The sequence below is a fragment of the Leguminivora glycinivorella genome, chromosome Z (genome assembly GCF_023078275.1).
Source record: "Leguminivora glycinivorella isolate SPB_JAAS2020 chromosome Z, LegGlyc_1.1, whole genome shotgun sequence".
NCBI lineage: Eukaryota > Metazoa > Arthropoda > Insecta > Lepidoptera > Tortricidae > Leguminivora > Leguminivora glycinivorella.
Genome location: NC_062998.1, coordinates 16362973 through 16385696, shown reverse-complemented (window position 1 = coordinate 16385696; position 22724 = coordinate 16362973). Strand labels below are relative to the sequence as shown.

Genomic DNA, 22724 nt, shown 5'->3' with positions numbered 1-22724 from the left:
CCTAAAAGGGTGAAAAAGGGGTGATAAAGTCAAAAAATCAATATGGGTATCGTTTTTATGGTTTATCGGGTCACTGATCACGATAAATACAACGTTTTTAAAATCTAACGAGGTGGAAGTGAAATACCTTCTCCCCTGTTGTGGTGCAATGGGGTTTAAATATCAAAAAAATATATAAAAGAAGATATTGACTGACTGACTGACATATCAACGCATAGCTGAAACCGCTGGTCCTAGAGATGTCAAATTTGGCACGTAGGTTCCTTATATAGTGTAGAGGAGCACTAAGAAAGGATTTTTCAAAATTCGCCTCCTAAAGGGGGTCAAATGGGGGTTCAAAGTTTGTATGGGGAAACAATGTTAGTTTCACTGTTTTATTCGAAACTTCACAGGAGGGATCCTAAAAACATATGACCAAAGACGTGTTTCAGGTTTTTTGAAAATCTAGCTCCTAAAAGGGTGAAAAGGGGGTGATAAGTCAAAAACTAATATGGGTATCGTTTTTACGGTTTATTGGGTCGCTGATCACGATAAATACAACGTTTTTAAAATCTAACGAAGCGGAAGTGAAATACCTTCTCCCCTGTTGTAGTGCAATGGGGTTTAAATATCAAAAAATATATAAAAGAAGAAACTGACTGACTGACTAACTGACATAATATATCAACACACAGCCGAAACCGCTGGTCCTAGAGATTTCAAATTTGGCACATAGGTTCCTTACATGGCGTAGAGGAGCACTAAGAAATGATTTTTCAAAATTCTCCTCTTAAAAGGGTGAAATGGGGGTTCAAAGTTTGTATGGGGAAACAAGATTAGTTTGACTATTTTATTCGAAACTTCATAGGAGGATTCCTAAAGACATATGACTAAATACATGTTTCAGGTTTTTTGAAAATTTGACCCCTAAAGGGGTGAAAAGGGGGTAAAGTCAAAAACACAATATGGGTATCGTTTTTATGGTTTATCGGGTCGCTGAACACGATAAATACAACGATTTAAAAATCTAATGAGTTGGAAAAGAAATTTTTTCCCCTGTTGTTGTGCAATGGGGTTAAAATATCCAAAATAGCCATAAGTATAGGTTTAGTTTTTATCTTTACTTCTGGTTCAAGAGATTTCAAATTGACACGGAAGTTCCTTAGAGGACCACTAAGAAAGGATTTTTCAAAGTTCACCTCCTAGCATGATAATTTGACAGGTAAAGGGACAGGAACGGGATAGGGTTAGGGTTAGGGATAGGGATAGGGATAGGGAAAGGATAGGGATAGGGATAAGGATAAGGATAGGGATAGGGAAAGGATAGAGATAGGGATAGGGATAGGGAAAGGATAGGGATAGGGATAGGGAAAGGATAGGGATAGGGATAGGGAAAGGATAGGGACAGGGACAGGGACAGGGACAGGGACAGGGACAGGGACAGGGACAGGGACAGGGACAGGGACAGGGACAGGGACAGGGACAGGGACAGGGACAGGGACAGGGACAGGGACAGGGACAGGGACAGGGACAGGGACAGGGACAGGGACAGGGACAGGGACAGGGACAGGGACAGGGACAGGGACAGGGACAGGGACAGGGACAGGGACAGGGACAGGGACAGGGACAGGGACAGGGACAGGGACAGGGACAGGGGCAGGGGCAGGGGCAGGGGCAGGGGCAGGGGCAGGGGCAGGGGCAGGGGCAGGGGCAGGGGCAGGGGCAGGGGCAGGGGCAGGGGCAGGGACAGGGACAGGGACAGGGACAGGGACAGGGACAGGGACAGGGACAGGGACAGGGACAGGGACAGGGACAGGGACAGGGACAGGGACAGGGACAGGGACAGGGACAGGGACAGGGACAGGGACAGGGACAGGGACAGGGACAGGGACAGGGACAGGGACAGGGACAGGGACAGGGACAGGGACAGGGACAGGGACAGGGACAGGGACAGGGACAGGGACAGGGACAGGGACAGGGACAGGGACAGGGACAGGGACAGGGACAGGGACAGGGACAGGGACAGGGACAGGGACAGGGACAGGGACAGGGACAGGGACAGGGACAGGGACAGGGACAGGGACAGGGACAGGGACAGGGACAGGGACAGGGACAGGGACAGGGACAGGGACAGGGACAGGGACAGGGACAGGGACAGGGACAGGGACAGGGACAGGGACAGGGACAGGGACAGGGACAGGGACAGGGACAGGGACAGGGACAGGGACAGGGACAGGGACAGGGACAGGGACAGGGACAGGGACAGGGACAGGGACAGGGACAGGGACAGGGACAGGGACAGGGACAGGGACAGGGACAGGGACAGGGACAGGGACAGGGACAGGGACAGGGACAGGGACAGGGACAGGGACAGGGACAGGGACAGGGACAGGGACAGGGACAGGGACAGGGACAGGGACAGGGATAGATAGGGATAGGGATAGAAATAGGGATAGGAATAGGGGACGGGGACGGGGATAGGAATAGGGGAGGTACGGGGACAGGGACGGGACGGGGACGGGGACGGGGACGAGGACAAGGATAGAGATAGGGACGGGGATAAGAATAGGGATTGGGGTCGGAATAATGTAAAATGCAGGTGGCTCAGTGGGAAGGGATTAGTAAGAAGGCATCGGCGAGTATCCTGCATCCGTGATAACTATTATATTCAATGTGCTGATCGTTGAGAAGAAGAAGATCGTTTGTTTGCTTGCCTTTTATATGTTTACGTTTGCAATAAGTATAAGCAAAATGGAAAAAATTGTAAGCGATAATGCAAGGAAGTACTTTTTACCCTACCGACCATAGCGTCGAGATACTGGCTATGTGGGTTGTATGAAGTTTCCCCAGTATAAATATTTATATAGGTAAAATACATACATATTCGTACCTACTACCTACGCTGTGGTCACTGTATAACAACTCTACAATCAATTTCTTTTAAAACAATAGTAATATGTGTAAGGTACAGTCAGCCAAAAAGCAGTGTAAGGTTCTTGGCTGACCGTACAGCAAATAGATCAGTTACAATGGCCCCCCAGTCGAGAATTGCCCCGCTTTACCTTAATCGAAATAATCGCGGACAGATGTACCTACAAAGAAACCTACGGATCCAAATGAAAATCTTATTTTTTGTAAACGTTTCAATAAGAATACTTTTATTACGCGGGCGAAGCCGCGGGTAAAAGCTAGTTACTTATATTTAGATTAATTAGTCTTCCCCATCACGGAACAATGGTGTTCCGGACCTTTGGGAGGCGTGTGCGGATCCGAAGCCGACGCTTAGAGGCTCCTTTGACACTTTAATTAAATGTAAGGGGTACACCGTTATTTATTATTATAATAATAATATTATCAAGGATAATTTATATATTACTAGCTTTTGCTCGCGGCTTCGCTCGCGTTAGAGAAAGACAAAAAGTAGCCTATTTCACTCTTCGTCCCTTCAACTATCTCCACCTAAAAAATCACGTCAATTCGTCGCTCCGTTTTGCCGTGAAAAACGGACAAACAAACAGACACACGCACTTTCCCATTTATAATATTAGTATGGATTAGTATGGATTTACAATCTTCATACTAAGAATCGTACCTACCTGGATTTCTTAGCGCCACCTATTAAAAAATACTATCATAATCATAACTCAGTGTAGTATGATGCCTGCAATTTTTTTTTTCAAAATGTGTATTGACGTGGTATTATTAATAAGAAGCATGTCATTTCTTCTTACAAAAAATAAAAACACGCAAAAGTATTTAGGGAAAATATGATTTTGGCCACTTCCAGGTTGCGAAACAGCGTCATCTAATTTTAAGCCTAAAAGGCCCATACATTTCAGGGGTACGCTTTTTTGTATGGGCTTTGTCTGTCCCGTATTGTATCGTCCTTGATATTATCAACTGTAATTTCGATGCAATGTTTTTGGCGTGCAAAATACCTACCTACCTATTTTCCGAATAAATTATTTGTATAATTTGTATTTACATTCACGTTTGCAAAACTTGCAAGTTAGTAAATAAATATAATGAGTTAGGGTTATTAATATAATATTATGTTATCACCTTATAAACAAAAAATAACTTGCCCCTGGTTTAAACAGCGTTAAATATATAATAAAAAGTCGCTCAACTGGATTGCCCTAGGTTTATGCCCTATGGTTAAACCACTATTGCTGAAAATGTTTAAATCCTAATTAATTATGTAATGTAAATATACTTGAGTTGATTCTCGTAAGAAACATTACATAAATAGTTTTCACATAAAATTGGTAACTAGGTGGTTATAACTTGGTATATAGTTGACTTACATTGCGCACGGTGTAGGTCAGAATATTCCACCACAAAATAGCACTGCGTTTCATGTTTGCTATTTATAATCAACCAGTTTTTAAATGATCATTTCGTATCAATTTGCCGAACAACACTTCCTATAATAGATTCACGTTCTCACGTGTAAGTAAGATAAATATTGTTATTTTTTCTTATTTTTACTGTTTTTCTACACGTGTAAAGACAACTCGTGTGAATCGCACTGTGTCACTTGTTAACTACATAGAACCTACGGCTCGGCGTATTCTGTGTTTGTACTTAGTTTGAACTATATGAAGGCTAGACGCAAACACGTTTCACACGTGATATTTAAAGTCGTCTATCCGGCTCATCCATAGCGGATTCGCGTGGGCATCTCGGCAAGGAGCAGATCAATCTAACCTACCTACCTACCTACCTACCTACTATCAGAACTGTTAGACGTGAATCATGGCTAAACACAGTCAACATAACAATGACGAAAGCGTGAGTACTTAAATTATTACCAGACGACATCACTGAAAAGTACCCATGATCATGACTAGCAATATTATCACCGTTGGATTTTTTTTTACTTCAAGGAATATACCTAAATCGTTGCGTTTCAATAGGCTAGTTTCCTACTAGTCAAATCAGCTTCTTTTTAAGAACTGTCAAAACGATTTGCTAATATGGAATTACTATGAAATACTGAGGAGTGACGTCACGGTCAATTAGTTTACTTTATATCTTTCTCTTTGACTTATTAAATATAAATTTTGTTTAAAAATAACTACTGTCCATATTTTTCGTCTAATTATGTGGTACTTTATTTCGTGCATTGCATAAAATATTTTATTTTAAGTATAGGAAACTAGCCTATTATTAATTAACAAGAGGAAGTTGATGTGGCGTATAAATTACATAATTGTGTTCTTAGCTAATGATAATAACAGCAATAGAATAAATTATTGAGCTAACAGTATTAGAAAAGTGTACTGAATCATTTATTTAATTGTCATTAAGACGCTACAGGAGCGAAAATACTAAAATGGAAAGACCCATCTCAATTTGGGAATTCCAGTTAAATAATATACTCGTGTTATTAATTTAAAATTGTCCATTAAGAACAACTCGGTTACTTTTAACTGAGATATTGCGAAAAAATTTTTTAAAATCGAGGCTCTCGATTGTTTCCTCCTCAAAAATTTAATCAATCGGAACGAAATTTGAGAATCTAAATGACAATGAAATACATAATCTGTGTCGGAACCGTTTAATTTTTTGGCTAAATGGTACCAATTTTGCATATCACACATTTTGCCACAGTGAAAAAGGCCGTTTTTGGAAATTTTTCATGGGCCTTTAAAAATCAAAGTATCAAAAAAAAACCGGCCAAGAGCGTGTCGGGCCACGCTCAGTGTAGGGTTCCGTAGTTTTCCGTATTTTTCTCAAAAACTACTGAACCTATCAAGTTCAAAACAATTTTCCTAGAAAGTCTTTATAAAGTTCTACTTTTGTGATTTTTTTCATATTTTTTAAACATATGGTTCAAAAGTTAGAGGGGGGTAATTTGACGCAAAGTCTTTTTTAAAATTTATAAAAGTAGGTGAATCTTTAGGAGCGATTATTTCAGAAAATACTAATATTATCAAAATACAATCTTAGTAAACCCTTATTCATTTTTTTCAATACCTATCCAACAATATATCACACGTTGGGGTTGGAATTTCAGAAAAAAATATATCAGCCCCACTTTACATGTAGGGGGGAAAAAATATCAGCCCCCACTTTACATGTAGGGGGGGGGGTACCCTAATAAAAGATTTTTTTCAATTTTTTATTTTTGCACTTTGTTGGCGTGATTAATATACATATTGGTACCAAATTTCAGCTTTCTAGTGCTAACGGTTACTGAGATTATCCGCGGACGGACGGACGGACGGACGGATAGACAGACATGGCGAAACTATAAGGGTTCCTAGTTGACTACGGAACCCTAAAAACGGTCCGACACAGATAAAAAAATTATAATCTGTGTTAAAAAAATCATTGCTCTAATTTAAAAAACCAGGGAGGAAATAGTCGTTTGTATGGAATGGAAAATTGACCCCTGCTGTGTGCATATCCGAATGCACAAACGCTCACAAAACCCTCACGATAATATATCTATTAAAGTACCTAGCTTATTTTTTCGTAAAAAGTACCCAACTTTATTTTAAGTTTATTTTTTAGAGCTCAACGAGGGTGCGGTGTGCTGATGACGGGAGGACTTACGGAACTAACTTGTTCCGTCTATTGTCCGTCGTCCGTCGGCAACCCGAACCCTCCTTAGAGCTTGTGCACTCCTTTTTGCTGTGTACTTAACACAGCAAGAGGGAATGGACAAGTTTCTATGGGGTGGCAACGCGTATGTGACACTGTTTGAGTTGCATGCGTCCATAGGTTACGGTGACCGCTTTACATCAGGCGGGCCGTATGCTTGTTTGCCACCGACGTAGTATAAAAAAAAAAAAAAAAAACTCGTCTGTAATCTGTCAATTAGGACACCACAGACTAAACTATAATTGCTAACTTTTCAGTGTTGGATACTCTATGGCAGTTCCAACTTAACAATAATATCTCATTATAGTTGACTTTAGTTAACTGTAATAATTTTATTTCAAAAATAGAACTTCATACAATTTCTATACTAATTTGCGATACTTGGCCAATTTTTCTGCATCTGAAACATATTTTTTTTTATCTGTCGCGTTATCGGCCAATCAGAGACGACTATTACAAAAAATTGGTTGCTAGGTAATTAATTTTTTGTGACATTAATTTTAAATTGAATGATATTTCCGTCCATTGTTGATGAAGATATGACTCGTAGAAAAAGTGTTGTATACAATAGTGATATAATTAAGTTTTTCACTCTCGTACCGTACTATTAGGCCACTCAGCAAGCTTCGTGGCCTAAACATGATACTCGACTGAAAAGCTTAGTATTATATCACGATTGTATAATAGTATTTTATGGAACAGGCGTTTAAAGGCGGTCAAAAAAGACGAGTGTCGTGAGTAACAATTTGAGGCGAAGCCGAAAATTGTTATTAAGACGCCACGAGTATTTTTTGACTCAGTTAAACACCGTTGCATACAATACTTTTTCTACGACCTAAGTGCTTTTGAATAGTTTTCTAGAATAACTTTCGTGAAATTCGCACTGTTTCCTATAAGTATTTTGACTTGTCCTCTGCAATGTTTCTGCACTCACCCTGTCGCTCGCGCTCCCCCGCGCCGCGGCCCGCTATATCCCTTAAAGGCTACCTAACAATGCTTTAGAGCTCTATCGTATGCGTGGGTGCGCGGGGCGCCGGCCGGGGGCGGGCATCTTTTATGTAGGGTTTTAACGATCTATGCACGACACGGTAAATGACGAATAACAACACGGGAGTAGAAAAATAGTACTATTACATCAGAGGCTCAATATGAGGATTTCCGGCCAATGAATATACGGCCGAGCGTGCGAGCTAGCGATAAAGTGCCCATAATCCGTTTTAATGCATGTATATTTTTATACAATGAAATAAAAAAAAATGCTCTATTTTTATAAAGAGACTTTGCAGGCCTAGGCCTGAAAAATAATATGAAATCCTGCTTTACAGTCCTCTCGAGTTGTTGCGCCCAAAAAGCGATACTTCCCAGCCCATTTTAAGGAACGTAAAGACAATATTTCATTGCATAATTGAGAAAATACTATTTCATATTTACTCAATATTTTGTTAATGAAAAAGCACTAGCGATAAAGTGCCCATATTTATAATGTATGTATATTTTTATGATAAAATTATTTTTCAGAGAATGCAAGTATAAAGTGACTGCTGCTGCTACTCCCAGAAATAATGTTCGCGAACGGACGTAGGCTACCTACAGACAACAGAGCCATTAAGCTTTAATGGAATCCTCCGATCGCAATCGGATTACAAAGTATCCGTAGGTACCGGTTTTACAAAAAAACTGTTTTGAGCGGAAATATTGGAATTCAGACTTCAGAGTCAAAGATTTGCGTCATTAAGACCCGTTTTTTTGATATTTAGCACAAAATATCTAGCACAAGATAATCGGGTGTGTCACAAAAGTGCGTCTGCGTTGTGCGTGTGTCTGTTTACCTATATTATAATTATTATTTTTCTGTTAACTATATTATGTACCTAATTTTTGTGACATAGATTGATAGGTATACTTAATTTTATGAAGTGATCGATCCGACGAATGGTGCAATGGAAGTATGGATTGTAAGACGCTAAAATTGAAAGGAGCCCCTTTTTTAATTTGGGAATTCCAGTTAAATATACTAGTGTTATTAACTGTGCAATTCCCGAAAAGTTTGTACATTTGGATCACGTCTCCGATTTGGATAAAAATTGGTAGACTGATAGAGTCCATGATGCTGAGCAAGATCCACTAGGTTTCCCAAAATGTCCTAGGTTGATTGTATGAAACTTTCCTTTTTTGTTACCGAAAATGTAAAGAAATCTGGTAACAAAAAAGGAAGGTTTCATACAAACTACATAGGACATTTTGGGAAACCTAGTGGATCTTGCTCAGCATCATGGACTCTATGGGACATGGAGCCTACCAATTTTTATCAAAATCGGAGACGTGATCCAAATGTAGGTACAAACTTTTCGGGAATTGCACAACTAGATATATCGACAAAAATGCGGAGGGATGAAAGCAATGTTATAAAACGAGTGGTAAATATGAAAGTGGATGGATACAATGGTAGTGGAAGGCCTAAGAAAAGATGGATGGAATGTGTGAACAACGATATGAGAGTGAAAGGTATTAGTATGGAAATGACGGCTGATAGAGAGAAATGGAGGAAGTTGATCTGCTGCGCCGACCCCAAATAATGGGAAAAGGGCAAGGGAATGATGATGATATATATCGACAAAAAATGTCCATTAAGAACAACTCAGAAGATATTGCGAATAAATCTTTAAAATCGAGGACCCGCTCTCGACTGATTCCTTCTTCAAAACTTAATCAATCGTAACGAAATTTGAGAATCAGAATAACAATGAGATAATATGTGTCGGACCGTTCAGTTTTTTTTTTGGCTTATTGTCACCAATTTTGAATACCACACCTTTTTTAAGCCATAATCAATAACGCCGTTTTTGGAAATTTTTGATGGGCTCTATAGCGTCTTTAAACATAACAATACGAAAATATTCAAAACGGTCCGACACAGATAATAGTATTTTATGCAACATGCGTTTAAAGGAAGTCAAAAAAGTCGAGTGGGTAACAATTTGAGGCAAAGCCGAAAATTGTTTCTAAGACGCCACGAGTTTTTTTGACTCAGTTAAACACCGTTGCATACAATACTTTTTCTACGACCATGCACTTAGTTTTTAATAGTTTTCTTGAATAACTTTCATAAAATTCACACTGTTTCCTTTATTTTGACGCAAAGGTTTGCACTGTCAGCTCAGCTGCCCGAAGCCTTCCCGCGCACGCGCGCAGTATCGTTATAACAATGCGTTGCCATGGTTACAGAGCCAAACAATGCGTTTTCAGTTTTTTCGATACTGCGCGCATGCGCTGAAAGCCGGCGCGGCGGACTCTGGCTTTGGGAATAGACTTTTATGTAGTGTTTTAAAGTGGTTTTAAAGGTCTATGCACGACCCTGTAAATGATGAATAACAGTTCGGGAGTTAAAAAAAAAATCTGTGTTGAAAAAATCATTGCTTTATCTCTATCTTCAAAAACCAAATAGGAGGAGGAAATAGTCGAGAGCGTTTGTATGGAGAATTGACCCCTCCTGTAGCTTCTTAATATTACCTTATGCTAGGAACGAGGACCCTAGGATGTAAATTATGTATATGGTATGTACATATATGAATAAATTCTACATCAATAAATAAGTATAATATATATTTAACTCTCGCATAGGTATGGCATACCCGTACAATTGTCGTATAAAAAAACAATCAATCAATCTATTAATCGTTTTTTGGAAACCATGGTACATAAGAGGTCGCGTGGCATCCCGTAGGGTGTGGCAATTAATTAATCCATACTAATATTATAAATGGGAAAGTGTGTGTGTCTGTTTGTTTGTCCGTCTTTCACGGCAAAACGGAGCGACGAATTGACATGATTTTTTAAGTGGAGATAGTTGAAGGGATGGAGTTATGTCACACTCCATCCCAGATTGACTGAACCCCACGGTAAGCTCAAGAAGGCTTGTATTGTGGGTACTCAGACAACGATATATATACATAATATACCTACTGATATACATAGAAAACGTCCATGACTCAAGAACAAATATCTGTGCCCATCACACAAATAAATGCCCTTACCGAGATTCGAACCCAGGACCGCGGCTCAGCAGGCAGGGTCACTACCGACTGAGCCAAACCGGTCGTCAAAAAAATAAATATAAATAAATAAATAGTCGTAAATAGTATTATTTAGACTTAGTAATAAGTTTAAAAATTTAGGAATGAATCTAGATATAATTTGGTAAATGATTAATGTATAATATGGCAATTATATATTACTAGCTTTTGCCCACGGCTTCGCTCGCGTTAGAAAGAGACAAAAAGTAGGCTATGTCACTCTCCATCCCTTCAACTATCACCACTTAAAAAATCACGTCAATTCGTCGCTCCGTTTTGCCGTGAAAGACGGACAAACAAACAGACACACACACTTTCTCATTTATAATAGTAAAATGGATGGATAGGTTGATACCACGTGGATACATATTTTTGACATTTTGTCCACCTATAATTTTAATACTTTGACTGGACAATACTGGACATACGTTTACGTAGTTACATCAATGGTTGACGAAATACAAACCGGTTTAACATATTATCACTTTTGGCGATATTGTTGTTTCCGTTGTCCATCCTTATAGTTAAAGCCGCAAACCATCTTTAAGTTAATAAATAACCATAATTAAAAACCGTGTGTAAACAGTCAGAGGACTTTGAATTATGTTGTCTCATATGATATCCTTATTTGGTGATACCTACTGCCGGCCTAGTAGAAGTGACAAGACAAGTGGCGATGGCGATCGAATCGCAGTCTGGCTCTGTCGCGCTACTAGCGATAATGAGAGCTAGCTACTACGCGCTTACGAAACGTAAACGATTGTGACGTTGGCTAGGTAGTAGGTACCCAGGTCATAACATTATAATCAAGGTCGTGGTTTTTATATGAAACGTCGATTTCCTGTTGGGTTTAAGACGAAAACTGGCTGCGCGATGTCGGACATACAAAACTGTCCTCATTTTCCTGCAGAGATATATACATTCGACATTCGATAAAATTTTAACTTTGGATTATCTAAAGATGGTCAAGCAAATCTTTAAAAGTTTTATGGCCATTTTTATATTAGTATTGTTGTTTCAAAGTTTCAAACTATAAAACGATTGTTGTTTCACACTTTTATAATAGAAAGTGATCGTAGGTGGTTATGGTTAAAATGTTTTAATTAAAGTTACCTAGTATATACTATATAGTTTAGTTTAGTTAATGTTTTTTCTTAATTGTGTATATTATTTATAATATTTTATAATTATATGTTACGTACTTTTATTTGCATTATCTGAATAAATATTTAATTAAAATAATATATTCTTCGGTTAGCGCCATAAATCACTCAAAATAAAACTACGGAAACGGATTATATCGGATGGTGTTGGATATTAGCAGTTCATTTTTTCAGTTGTACTTATTTAAATTACAGTAATTCATTTATTTATTTAAACTTTATTGCACAAATTATCAATAAAAAGTACAAATGGCGGACTTAACGCCTTAAGGCATTCTCTACCAGTCAAGCATTGGGCAAATCAGAGATAGTTAGTTTGGTGCACAAGATTATAAAGCCAGTATGAGATTGTAACTATTAAATACAAGTCGATACCTAATACTAGTAATTCGTAATCGTATTTTTTTAAAACTTAGTGCATATATTTTTTTTAATGATGCATAGCATTTATTATAAACTTATTGTGTGAACCAGTCTTAAAAACCTATAATACATATTTATAATTTGTGGTTCATTGATATTTCTTGTATATGGGTGTTTTACACATTGAACATAATATTCCTTAGTCACCCGGTAACCACGAACGCTGATAAAGGTTCGAAATGTCGGGATGTTTGTAAATTCATAATATGCGTTACAATTCGTTTTTGCAGTTTTATATCATACAATTTTTAAATCATGTCATGTAAAAATAATTTTCTCAAACATGCAATGAAATATTGTCTTTACGTTCCTTAAAATGGGCTGGGAAGTATCGCTTTTTGGGCGCAACAACTTGTAAAGGGATTTCATATTATTTTTCAGGCCTAGGCCTGCAAAGTAACTTTTTTTTATAAAATATTGTCCTTTAGAGCATTTTTTTTTTATTTCATTGTATGTTTGAGAAAAGCACTATACATGCCTCGGCGTGAAAACGGATTCCCGGCCTCGTATCCCTATCCGGCCTCGCTCGCACGCTCGCTCGGCCGTATATACCCACTTGGCCGGAAATCCTCATTTTCCCGGCCTCTGATGTAATGTACTATTCCAAGATGCCAATATTTCAATAGGAAAACGAGGTCTACGTTTGTACAGAGAAGCGACCGTCCCGTTCCTCTCAATATTTGCACTTGGGTCGTGACGCCATCTTCCAATGCCAAGACAGATCTAAGCACAAGTCCGCTCTCTTGAACTGTATTCGTACCGAAGATTATCACGGTAGCTTTACTACGACTTTGGCAGATACTTGTTCCTGTCATGGTCGTTTTGTATGTATTTATCTATGTATATCTGTAAGTAGGTAAATATATCGTCGCCTAATAGCAATCAAGGAGATGGCGGGACGACCTGGACGCATTCTATCCAAAATGGTGGGAAAATGCCGACAACAGGGTCGAGTGGAGAAAGCGAGGGGAGGCCTTTGCCCAGCAGTGGGACACAAAAGAGGATGATAAAAAAAATAGCAATCAAAGTACAAGTTTTTCTTAGATTGGGGCTGGGTTGATCTGTGTAAAGTCTTACCCAATATTTCTTTATTTGCTAGAAAGCGTGCTAACTTTATATCCATGTTTCATACCAATATCTCATTCATAGGTATTAGGATAGATGTGGACAAAGTCCCAAAACTTACGCATCCACAACCTTAACGTATAAGCAATAAAGTCGTGTACATGTCATACATATTTTGGCACTTTGTTGGCATCTATATTTCTGTTTTTAATAGTACGTCGGTGGAAACAAGCATACCGTCCGCCTGATGGAAAACGGTCACCGTAACCTATGGACGCCTGCAACTCGGATCAAGGAGTGTCACATGCTCTAATGGGTTAGAAACTTGCACACTCCTTCAATTGCTGTGTTAATTACACAGCAAAAATGAGTGTAATTACAAGTTCTAAGAAGGGTTCGGGTTGCCGACGACTCAAAGGACAATAAGTTCCGTAGGTCCTTCCGTCGCCAGCACACCGCACCCTCGTTGAGCTCTGGCCTGGCAGCCTTACTCACCGGCAGGAACACAACACTAGGCGGAGGTACTTCCCCAGTTGGGCTCTGCTCTAAATTCGAGCGAGATGATATCCGTTGTGCTGTGCCCTACCACACAAAGCGGAATATAATTTGCTATGCCCTACCTCCTTCATAAATAATTTTTAAGAAAAAAAAACCGTCGCCTTTCGGGTTCTGGTGAAAGCTACTTGCGAATGTTGAATTATGTAGAAATGTGTAGGTACTTTCTTCCCGTGGGTGTCGTAGAAGGCGACTGTGGGATATGGGTTAAATTGTGGCGTAGGCGAGAGGCTGGCAACCTGTCACTGCAATTCACAGTTTCATTTTCTTTCAACCCCTTACTTGCCAAGAGTGGCACTGAAGCTTTAGTAGTTTCATGTGCTCTGCCTACCCTTTATGGGATACAGGCATGATTGTATGTATGTATGTGTATTTTTTAAATTGCTTTTAATGCTTTAATTATTAGATGGCAACACAAATGAATATACCTCATGAATCCGATTATAAGAAATCGAAGCTTGACAAACTTTGACTTGAAAACTCAATATGCTTAACAAACATAACTAAATAAATGTCACTGTTCTGAACTTAAATGCATGCTTCTCTTACAAAAATACCAAAGTCACTATGAGTGTGCCGTTCAGATTTGAGGAGTTCGGTTCTGACCATCATCAGCAGTTCCACTGCACCAAATATCACTGTTCTGGACGTAAGTGCATGCTGTTCTTATAAGAATACCAAAGTCACTATAAGTGTGCCGTTCAGATTTGAGGAGTTCGGTTCTGACATCATCAGCAGTTCCACTGTACCAAATGTCACTGTTCTAGACGTAAGTGCATGCTTTTCTTATAAAAATGGCAAAGTCACTATAAGCGTGCCGTTCAGATTTGAGGAGTTTGGTTCTGGCCATCATCAGCAGTTCCACTGCACCAAATGCCACTGTTCTGGAGGAAAGTGCATCCTGTTCTTATAAAAATACCAAAGTCACTATAAGCGTGCCGTTCAGATTTGAGGAGTTCGGTTCTGACCATCATCAGCAATTCCACTGCACCAAATGTCACTGTTCTGGACGTAAGTGCATGCTGTTCTTATAAAAATACCAAAGTCACTATAAGCGTGCCGTTCAGATTTGAAGAGTTCCGTTCTGGCCATCATCAGCAGTTCCACTGCACCAAATGTCACTGTTCCGTACCTAAATACATGCTGTTCCTTTAAAAACACAAAAATCACCATATGTATGCCTTTCAAAGAGTTCCCTCGATTTCTCCAGGATCCCATCATCAGAACTGGGTTCTGAGAAAAATGGGACCAATCTGTATGCATATACATTCAATCAAAAAAAAATTTTCAAAATCGGTCCAGTAACGACGGAGATATCGAGGAACAAACATAAAAAAAAAACATACGGACGACTTGAGAACCGTCCTTCTTGAGAGATTTGAGGCGACGGTTAAAAAGAAAGTAGACATTAGCGAATATGTCAGTGATAAACACGTGGAAGGGCGATTTGTTGAAAATATGTAATCTAGGCATTGTAACGAATGCCGAATTAATATTTTTTATGATAATAAAATTATAGGCAGTAAACGAGCAGATGAGCCACCTGATGGGAAGCAATTTTTACCGCTCATGGACATAACATAACACAAGCAACATCAGGAGAGCCGCTTATGCGTTACCGACCGGGGACCGATTTTAGAATGTGATTTTTGTATTTCGCTCAATAATATCTCCACTCTCTAAATACATGCTTCTTGAAGAACCCCATGCACTAGCGTAGCGCAAGAGAAACACCTCAGACGGTAATTCGTGTGTGTATAAAATTATCTGATGAATGAATGATGTAGAAAGAAACCCGCGAACTTCGGTACGAGTATAACCAATAAGGGCAATAAGGGTTTATTTATATCGATAAAATAATCAATCAAATAAAAACTATTAGGAAGTACAGTAATTTCGATAATCCGGCACTGTTGCTGACACGAAGGTGCCGGATTAGTGGAAAATTTGATAGAATTTTCTATCAGATATAATTATTAGCTTATAATTTTTAATTACAGTAATATTATGTTGGTTTTAGGTGGGTATGTAAGTATTCAATATAATATTTTTTCTACTCTCGAACTGTTCGTTCCGTCCCGAAAGTAGAAAATAATTCGTCATTTATAGGGTCGCGCATAAATCTTTAAAACCCTACTTTAATAGTTATTTGTTATACAAGGGGGCAAAGTTGTATTTTAACGCCGAGTGTGGAATTGAAAAATGAGCAAGTGAAAGGATTCTATAGTTGAACCACGAGCGAAGCGAGTGGTTCGAGAATAGAATCCTGAACTTGCGAGTTTTTTAACACACGAGAAGTAAAATACATTTGCACCCGAGTGTAACACAAAACTTTTCCCCTCACTATAGCGAGGAAACTACAAGGCAAAAAAATGCGTTTATCACTGCTTCCAGTAGTTCCACAGGTGGTAAATCATCTTTATTACTAGATTCGCCTACTTTTATCAATTTTAAAGCAGTTATTTTGACTTTATTCAAGGCCAAATTACTTTACCCACTAGTGGATAAAATGCGTTTTTACCCGCTGGTATTAAACGACAAAACACGTGTTTCCGAGCTAGTGAGGGGAAAAGTCTATTCCCCAAAGCCAGCGCCCGCCGGCTTCCCGCGCATGCGCGCAGTAACGGAAAAATTGAAAACGCATTGTCTGGCTCTGTAACCATGGCAACGTATTGTTATAACGATACTACCGGCGGGGGATGGCTTTGGGCAGCTGCGCTGGCAGTGCAAAATACACGAAAGAGTGTGAATTTCACTAAAGTTATTCTAGAAAACTATTAAAAACTGCATGGTCGTAGAAAAAGTAGGTATTGTATGCAACGGTATTTAACAGAGTCAAAAAATACTCGTGGCGTCTTTATTTCACAATTAACAAAATGTTACCCACGCCACTCGTCTTTTTTGACCTCCTTTAAACGCCTGTTGCATAAAATACTATATAGTATGTATATGAGGAAAAATCGAGGTCGATAACGTTTTGATTTGATCCAAATTGTTTTTGTATTTACTAATAATATAAGCATTTTTCGCAATCACACTAGTTAGGAACGAACTAATTGACATACGTACTAGTCACCACACCACATAACAATTAAATTATACTCGTATAATGTAACTTAATTTTGTATTTAAATACTTAAATAACTTTATTATTAGAAATACATACAAATCACATTTCTTATTATACCTAGTTTACTTGTTACTTGTTACACATTTATTATAAGTCTCCACCATCCCTATTGCTTTATACCTAGTTATTATTATTTATTATATATGTATATGTATACCTACGCCCACAAAGCGGTAAAATAAAATATGGTTTATACAATTACGGAAAATAGGGGATTACACAATTATTTTCAATGTTAATATGTATTTTCGGAACTAATTGCTCCAAAAGTTAAAAAAAAATGAAAAAATCTCAAAAGTAGAACTTCTGTATTTAAAGCCTTTCTAGGAAAAATATTTTAAACTTGATGAGTTGAACAGTTTAAAAAAAATACGGGAAACTACGGAACCCTACACTGAGCGTGGCCCGACACGCTCTTGGCCGGTCTAGAGATGGCGCTGTACTTAGGGCTACTTCCACAGACCAGCTAAGATTTTTTCCCCTCACTAGCTCGGAAACACGTGTTTTGTCCTTTAATACCAGCGGGTAAAAACGCATTTTATCCACTAGTGGGTAAAGTAATTTGACTTTGAATAAAGTCAAATAAACTGCTTTAAAATTGATAAAAGTAGGTGAATCTGGTAATAAAGATGATTTACCTACCACCTGTGGAACTACTGGAAGCAGTGATAAACGCATTTTTTTGCCTTGTAGTTTCCTCGCTATAGTGAGGGGAAAAGTTTTGTGTTACACTCGGGTGCAAATGTATTTTTCCCCTCACTAGCTCGGAAACACGTGTTTTGTCCTTTAATACCAGCGGGTAAAAACGCATTTTATCCACTAGTGGGTAAAGTAATTTGACCTTGAATGAAGTCAAATTAAGTGCTTTAAAATTTATAAAAGTAGGTGAATCTATTAGTAATGAAGATGATTTACCACCTGTGCAACTACTGGAAGCAGTGATAAACGCATTTTTTGCGTTGTAGTTTCCTCGCTATAGTGAAGGGAAAAGTTTTGTGTTACACACGGGTGCAAATGTATTTTACTTCTCGTGTGTTAAAAAACTCGCAAGTTCAGGATTCTATTCTCGAACCACTCGCTTCGCTCGTGGTTCAACTATAGAATCCTTTCACTTGCTCGTTTTTCAATTCCACACTCGGCGTTAAAATACAACTTTGCCCCCTTGTATAACAAATAACTATTACTTCTCGTGTGTTAAAAAACTCGCAAGTTCAGGATTCTATTCTCGAACCACTCGCTTCGCTCGTGGTCCAACTATGGAATCCTTTCACTTGCTCGTTTTTCAATTCCACACTCGGCGTTAAAATACAACTTTGCCCCCTTGTATAACAAATAACTATTCCTGAGTTGATGGGGTCGGGACGGGCAAGAACTATGAACTATTAAATTAATTAGTTAATCTACGGTTGTACTCACGTTATTATATCGCTATTGCTGTGACATGTTTCGGGCCAACTTGGAGGCCCCTCTTCAGGCATATAGGAGTTCACGCGGCGGCTAAACTCCGTGGACATAATAACGTGGATATAATAACGTGAGTACAACCGTAGATTCGTTAATTATTTGAATATATCTCACGAAAATTTAACGTGTATAACTATAAAATTGTCGAATTATTTTTTAACACTTAACTGGGGACACTTATTATGACGGACGAGTAACTATGAAACCCTACACTGAGCGTGGCCTGACACGATTTTGGCCGTTTTTATTTTTTTTTTTTATTGTATGAGTTAAAAAAATAATCACTTTAATTATATCAGACAAAATATCCATATAAAAATATACAGTAAATATAGTAGTACAACAATCTTGATATTGAAACGGTTTAGTCAACTGTAATGAAATCACGACGCGCCGCGGTCAACAGACAAAATCAAACAAAAACAAAACGATATCGATAGAACAATCGACAATCTGCACCAACGGGCCTCTAATGTGTCTATTTAATTTTGCATTAGTATAACTTAGTAGGATTATATTATTTTCGTTTATTCCTAGGTAGCTACAAATTTAGGGGATCATGTTTTGTAAACATACATATTAATATATGTATTTATTAGATAGATACTATAATAGACTGTCGTGTAACGTATTAAAATTACCTAAATATAAAATAATAATATGCAATACTTAATATGCATATGCCCAATTCATAACAATCTCATTTTCATAATATACTTTAGTCACTATTTTGTACTGTAGGGATTTATTTAACACTGCGCGATAGAACATATTATCTACTCGTAAATACGGAATAATTTGGGGTTAGGAGCAGAATGACACTGATCGAATTAAAGTTGTATTAAATAAATTAATTGTTTACTGCTTATGTTTACGGCTGTGCATTAATTATTGTAAGCGAGGGGTATGCCCAGCATTGCCCCTGTTGTATGAAAAGATAAAGTACTTACGTCCAAGTCTGCAGTATGGATCGTTGCCGTACATTGCCGTTACTTTTCTCAAGCGCTCTTGTCCCACTTACGATAATATTGTTATTTGGTTTAGTATGTAAATTATATTCACTATCCAAAGGTTTGGCTTCAGTTAATTGGTGGCGGCCGGAAGAGCCAGTGTCGCCCTCCGTCCGGGTCAATGTATTTCCTTTGTGTGGAGAGGGTAGACTTTTCAACTCCGAATCCGTTTGTTTACAATTTTCAGTGGTTGCCGGAGACTCCTCATTCGAACTACATTCTAAATGGGATTTAGTACAAAACTGAACTTTTTTTTTAAAAGACATCGCGGTATAAATTATTCAAAGCTAAGTAATACGATTGCCAACACATAAAAAATTAAAAGGTGTTTGTGTTTTCAAAACAGTGTCTATTACCATCACAGAACAAAGTCAAGAATTCGATAGAAGTTTTGTAAATATAGGCGAATAATTAGGTAAAACCACAATGACAATTTTTTTAGCTCACGACAACGTTCCGACTGAACGATTTGAGTATCCGCGGATGTACTTATCACGACGCCGCGCCGACTAGCTGTAATGGAGTGTTCTTTGATAAATACGATGACGCTAACTAATCAAACTGGGAGTCGTTAAAACTAAATTAAATGTCGATCGTTGCACTGTGCTTACCTGTTGTCAGGCAGTCGAGCTTGTTGGAGGTGCACAGGCGACTGAATCACGGACCTCGAGTGAGTAGTGCCGATCGAGGGAGGGATTTCCACTTTGCGGTTCTCAACATCTTTGTTTTATTCCGAAGGTTAATCTGAGTTCACATGTTTGTGACGAGGATAGTTTCAGGCCTGATGAAGCGCGTACGGTGAGAGTGCGCCCGCGTCGGCTGCACCGAACAATAACAGTGACCCCAGCGCACCCGCGCGCCGCACCGCTAACATACGTGGATTATCTATTCCAATTATTGAAATCGCGTCGGACGTGGCCATCGTAATTAATGCACTTTAAACTGCATTGCGTTAGCTTGTTGAGTAATATCGATTATATGTTAATTTCTTTAACGAATTTGATAGAATTCATTGTTCTCTTCTAAAACCAACCACACAACTTAAAAGACTTGTTCCACACTTTGTGGCTGTATGCTAGTTACATATTAAGTACCTTTAATATGTAACTAGCATCAGGTTAACATGAAAGTTAAAATTAAAGTAGAATTAGGTACCTCTCCCATCTCATCTTTGTAGGTATTGTATTTTAAAGACATCGTTTGTTTTAACTTTATTATTATAGGTAGTATGTTTTGTTCTTGTTACATTAATGATAATGGTACATTATAACATAAGTAATAGACTTTACTTATTGTTTTGATAAGACCATCTCCAGGAAAGTCACGCAACAGTGCATTACGATACAAGTGCATACATAAAGAAATTCGAAACAAGTGACTTTAAATTAAAACACGAACGTGGAGAGTGTTGTAAATCGACATACCACTTCATCATCATCATCACAGGCCTTTGCGCCTATTGCAGACAATTTCTCATTGCTGCTTCGACAACGGGTTCGGTGAGTGTGGAGGCCGATTCGCGAGCGGCACGACCTGCCACATTTTTGGCAGTCTCCAGTCTCGGTTTGCTTTCTGCGACACCTTTCTAACATAATCAGGCTTCGTCGCATAGCCTTCTCCCTTGTACTATCGAACGAACTGATTCATGAAATCTACTTGGCAGATAATTCGTATGAATCTTTCAAACCTGTAGGGCCTATCGGTAATAATGCACTTAGGTCGTTTTAAAGACTAACAAAATTATGTCACTACACACATGTCAGTGTCTAACGCCGTGTCTTGCGTGGGCGACGGTCGCGCGACCGTCGCCGTCGCGTCTCATACTTCCATATCGATAAGGTTTGATTTCGTATGCGTCGACCCTCGATGACCCTCGTTCCCTGGAAGCTGGGACGGCCCTTAGTCTGGGACGCACATGTGTGGACACTCTGGCACCGTCCCACCTCCCAGGGACTTCTACCAAAGCCGGCACGGCCGCCGAAGCGGCCGAACGCCTCAAACGGCGCAAATATGCAACCATAGACTCTGGTTGCATGTTTGAGCCGTTTGGGGTGGAGACGCTTGGACCTTGGGGACCCGGAGCACACTATATCTTCAAGGAGCTGGCGAAGCGCCTCGTAGATGCTACGGGTGACCAGAGGGCTGGCTCGTTTCTTGCGCAGCGGATAGGCATCGCGATCCAGCGCGGAAATGCTACCAGCCTTCTGGGCACCCTACCATCCGGCGCCGAGCTTGCTCCTGTCTTTTATTTGTAAATATTTTTATGTACATATATTTATCCTGTTTAAGTTTAGTAGTTTAAGTTCTTTTTATGTTTTTATACAACATTGTAATGTGTAAATAAAAATATATATTTGAGAAAATATTTTTGAAATGGTATTGAATTGAATTGGCATTGTTAGTTTGTACGGAACCCTCGGTGCGCGAGTTCTGCTCACACTTGGCTGATTTTTATTTACTTAGTTAGGTACAATTATCCTTTTTGAGGTAAACTAGCAGCATTTTTTTAAATATTCAAAAATAAACAGCATTACTACCTACGGACACACATTTAAGTACATAGTACATATATCTTATACTATTAAACGAGCAATTCTTGTATATTTATTTATTTATTTATTTATTTATTTATCTATTTATTTATTTATACCGTCGATCTCGGAAACCGCTCTAACGATTTCGCTGAAATTTGTTATGTGGGGGTTTTCGTGGGTGAAAAATCGATCTAACATATCCTTAGGTCCCGGAAAACGCGAATTTTCGAGTTTTCACGCGTTTTTCTTCGCGCGCCATCTCGTGTGGAGTAGTTGTATTGTTGAGACAGAAGTCTTTTGGTCGATGTAAGTATTATTTACTTCAAAGACTAGATGGCGACACAGGTCAAGGCTAACACGAATAGAAAAAATACACTCTGAGCTTTTGTGACGAAACGCGCGCCATCTCGTGTGGAGTAGTTGTGTTGTTAAGACTGAGAGTTCTTTCGATTGATCGATGTAGGTACTATTTATTTTCCAACTAGATGGCGACACAGGTCAAGGATACGAAACAGAACCGAGCGAAGCTCGGTCGCCCAGATATTAGATTTGTTATTCATGTAATTATTTCAAACGGGTTAGCGAAAAACAAACAAAGAAAACATACTGAATAAAAAACATGTGACGAATATTTATATTTTCTGTACTTACCATAACATATCGAATATTATGAAGTTATAATTTTGGCCATCTGAAACACAAGCACACGCGATACT

General features: G+C 38.9%; 1 protein-coding gene across 5 annotated transcripts in view; it reads right to left on the bottom strand.

Moving 5' to 3' along the window:
- LOC125241780 (multiple C2 and transmembrane domain-containing protein-like) overlaps positions 1-22724 on the bottom strand; it is a 69270-nt gene that overhangs the window by 32344 nt on the left and 14202 nt on the right. For 2 of the 5 annotated variants that reach the window (XM_048150399.1, XM_048150400.1), the window contains exon 1: positions 19415-19967. The exons of 1 other annotated variant lie outside the window; for it this stretch is intronic. In XM_048150399.1, coding sequence (XP_048006356.1) covers positions 19415-19740 — 326 coding nt within the window. In that variant the 5' untranslated portion in view covers positions 19741-19967. Of the gene's footprint in view, positions 1-4286; positions 4429-19414; positions 19968-20085; positions 20304-22724 lie in introns of those variants that run through there. 2 more of the 5 variants (XM_048150406.1, XM_048150405.1) reach the window with 2 other exon arrangements.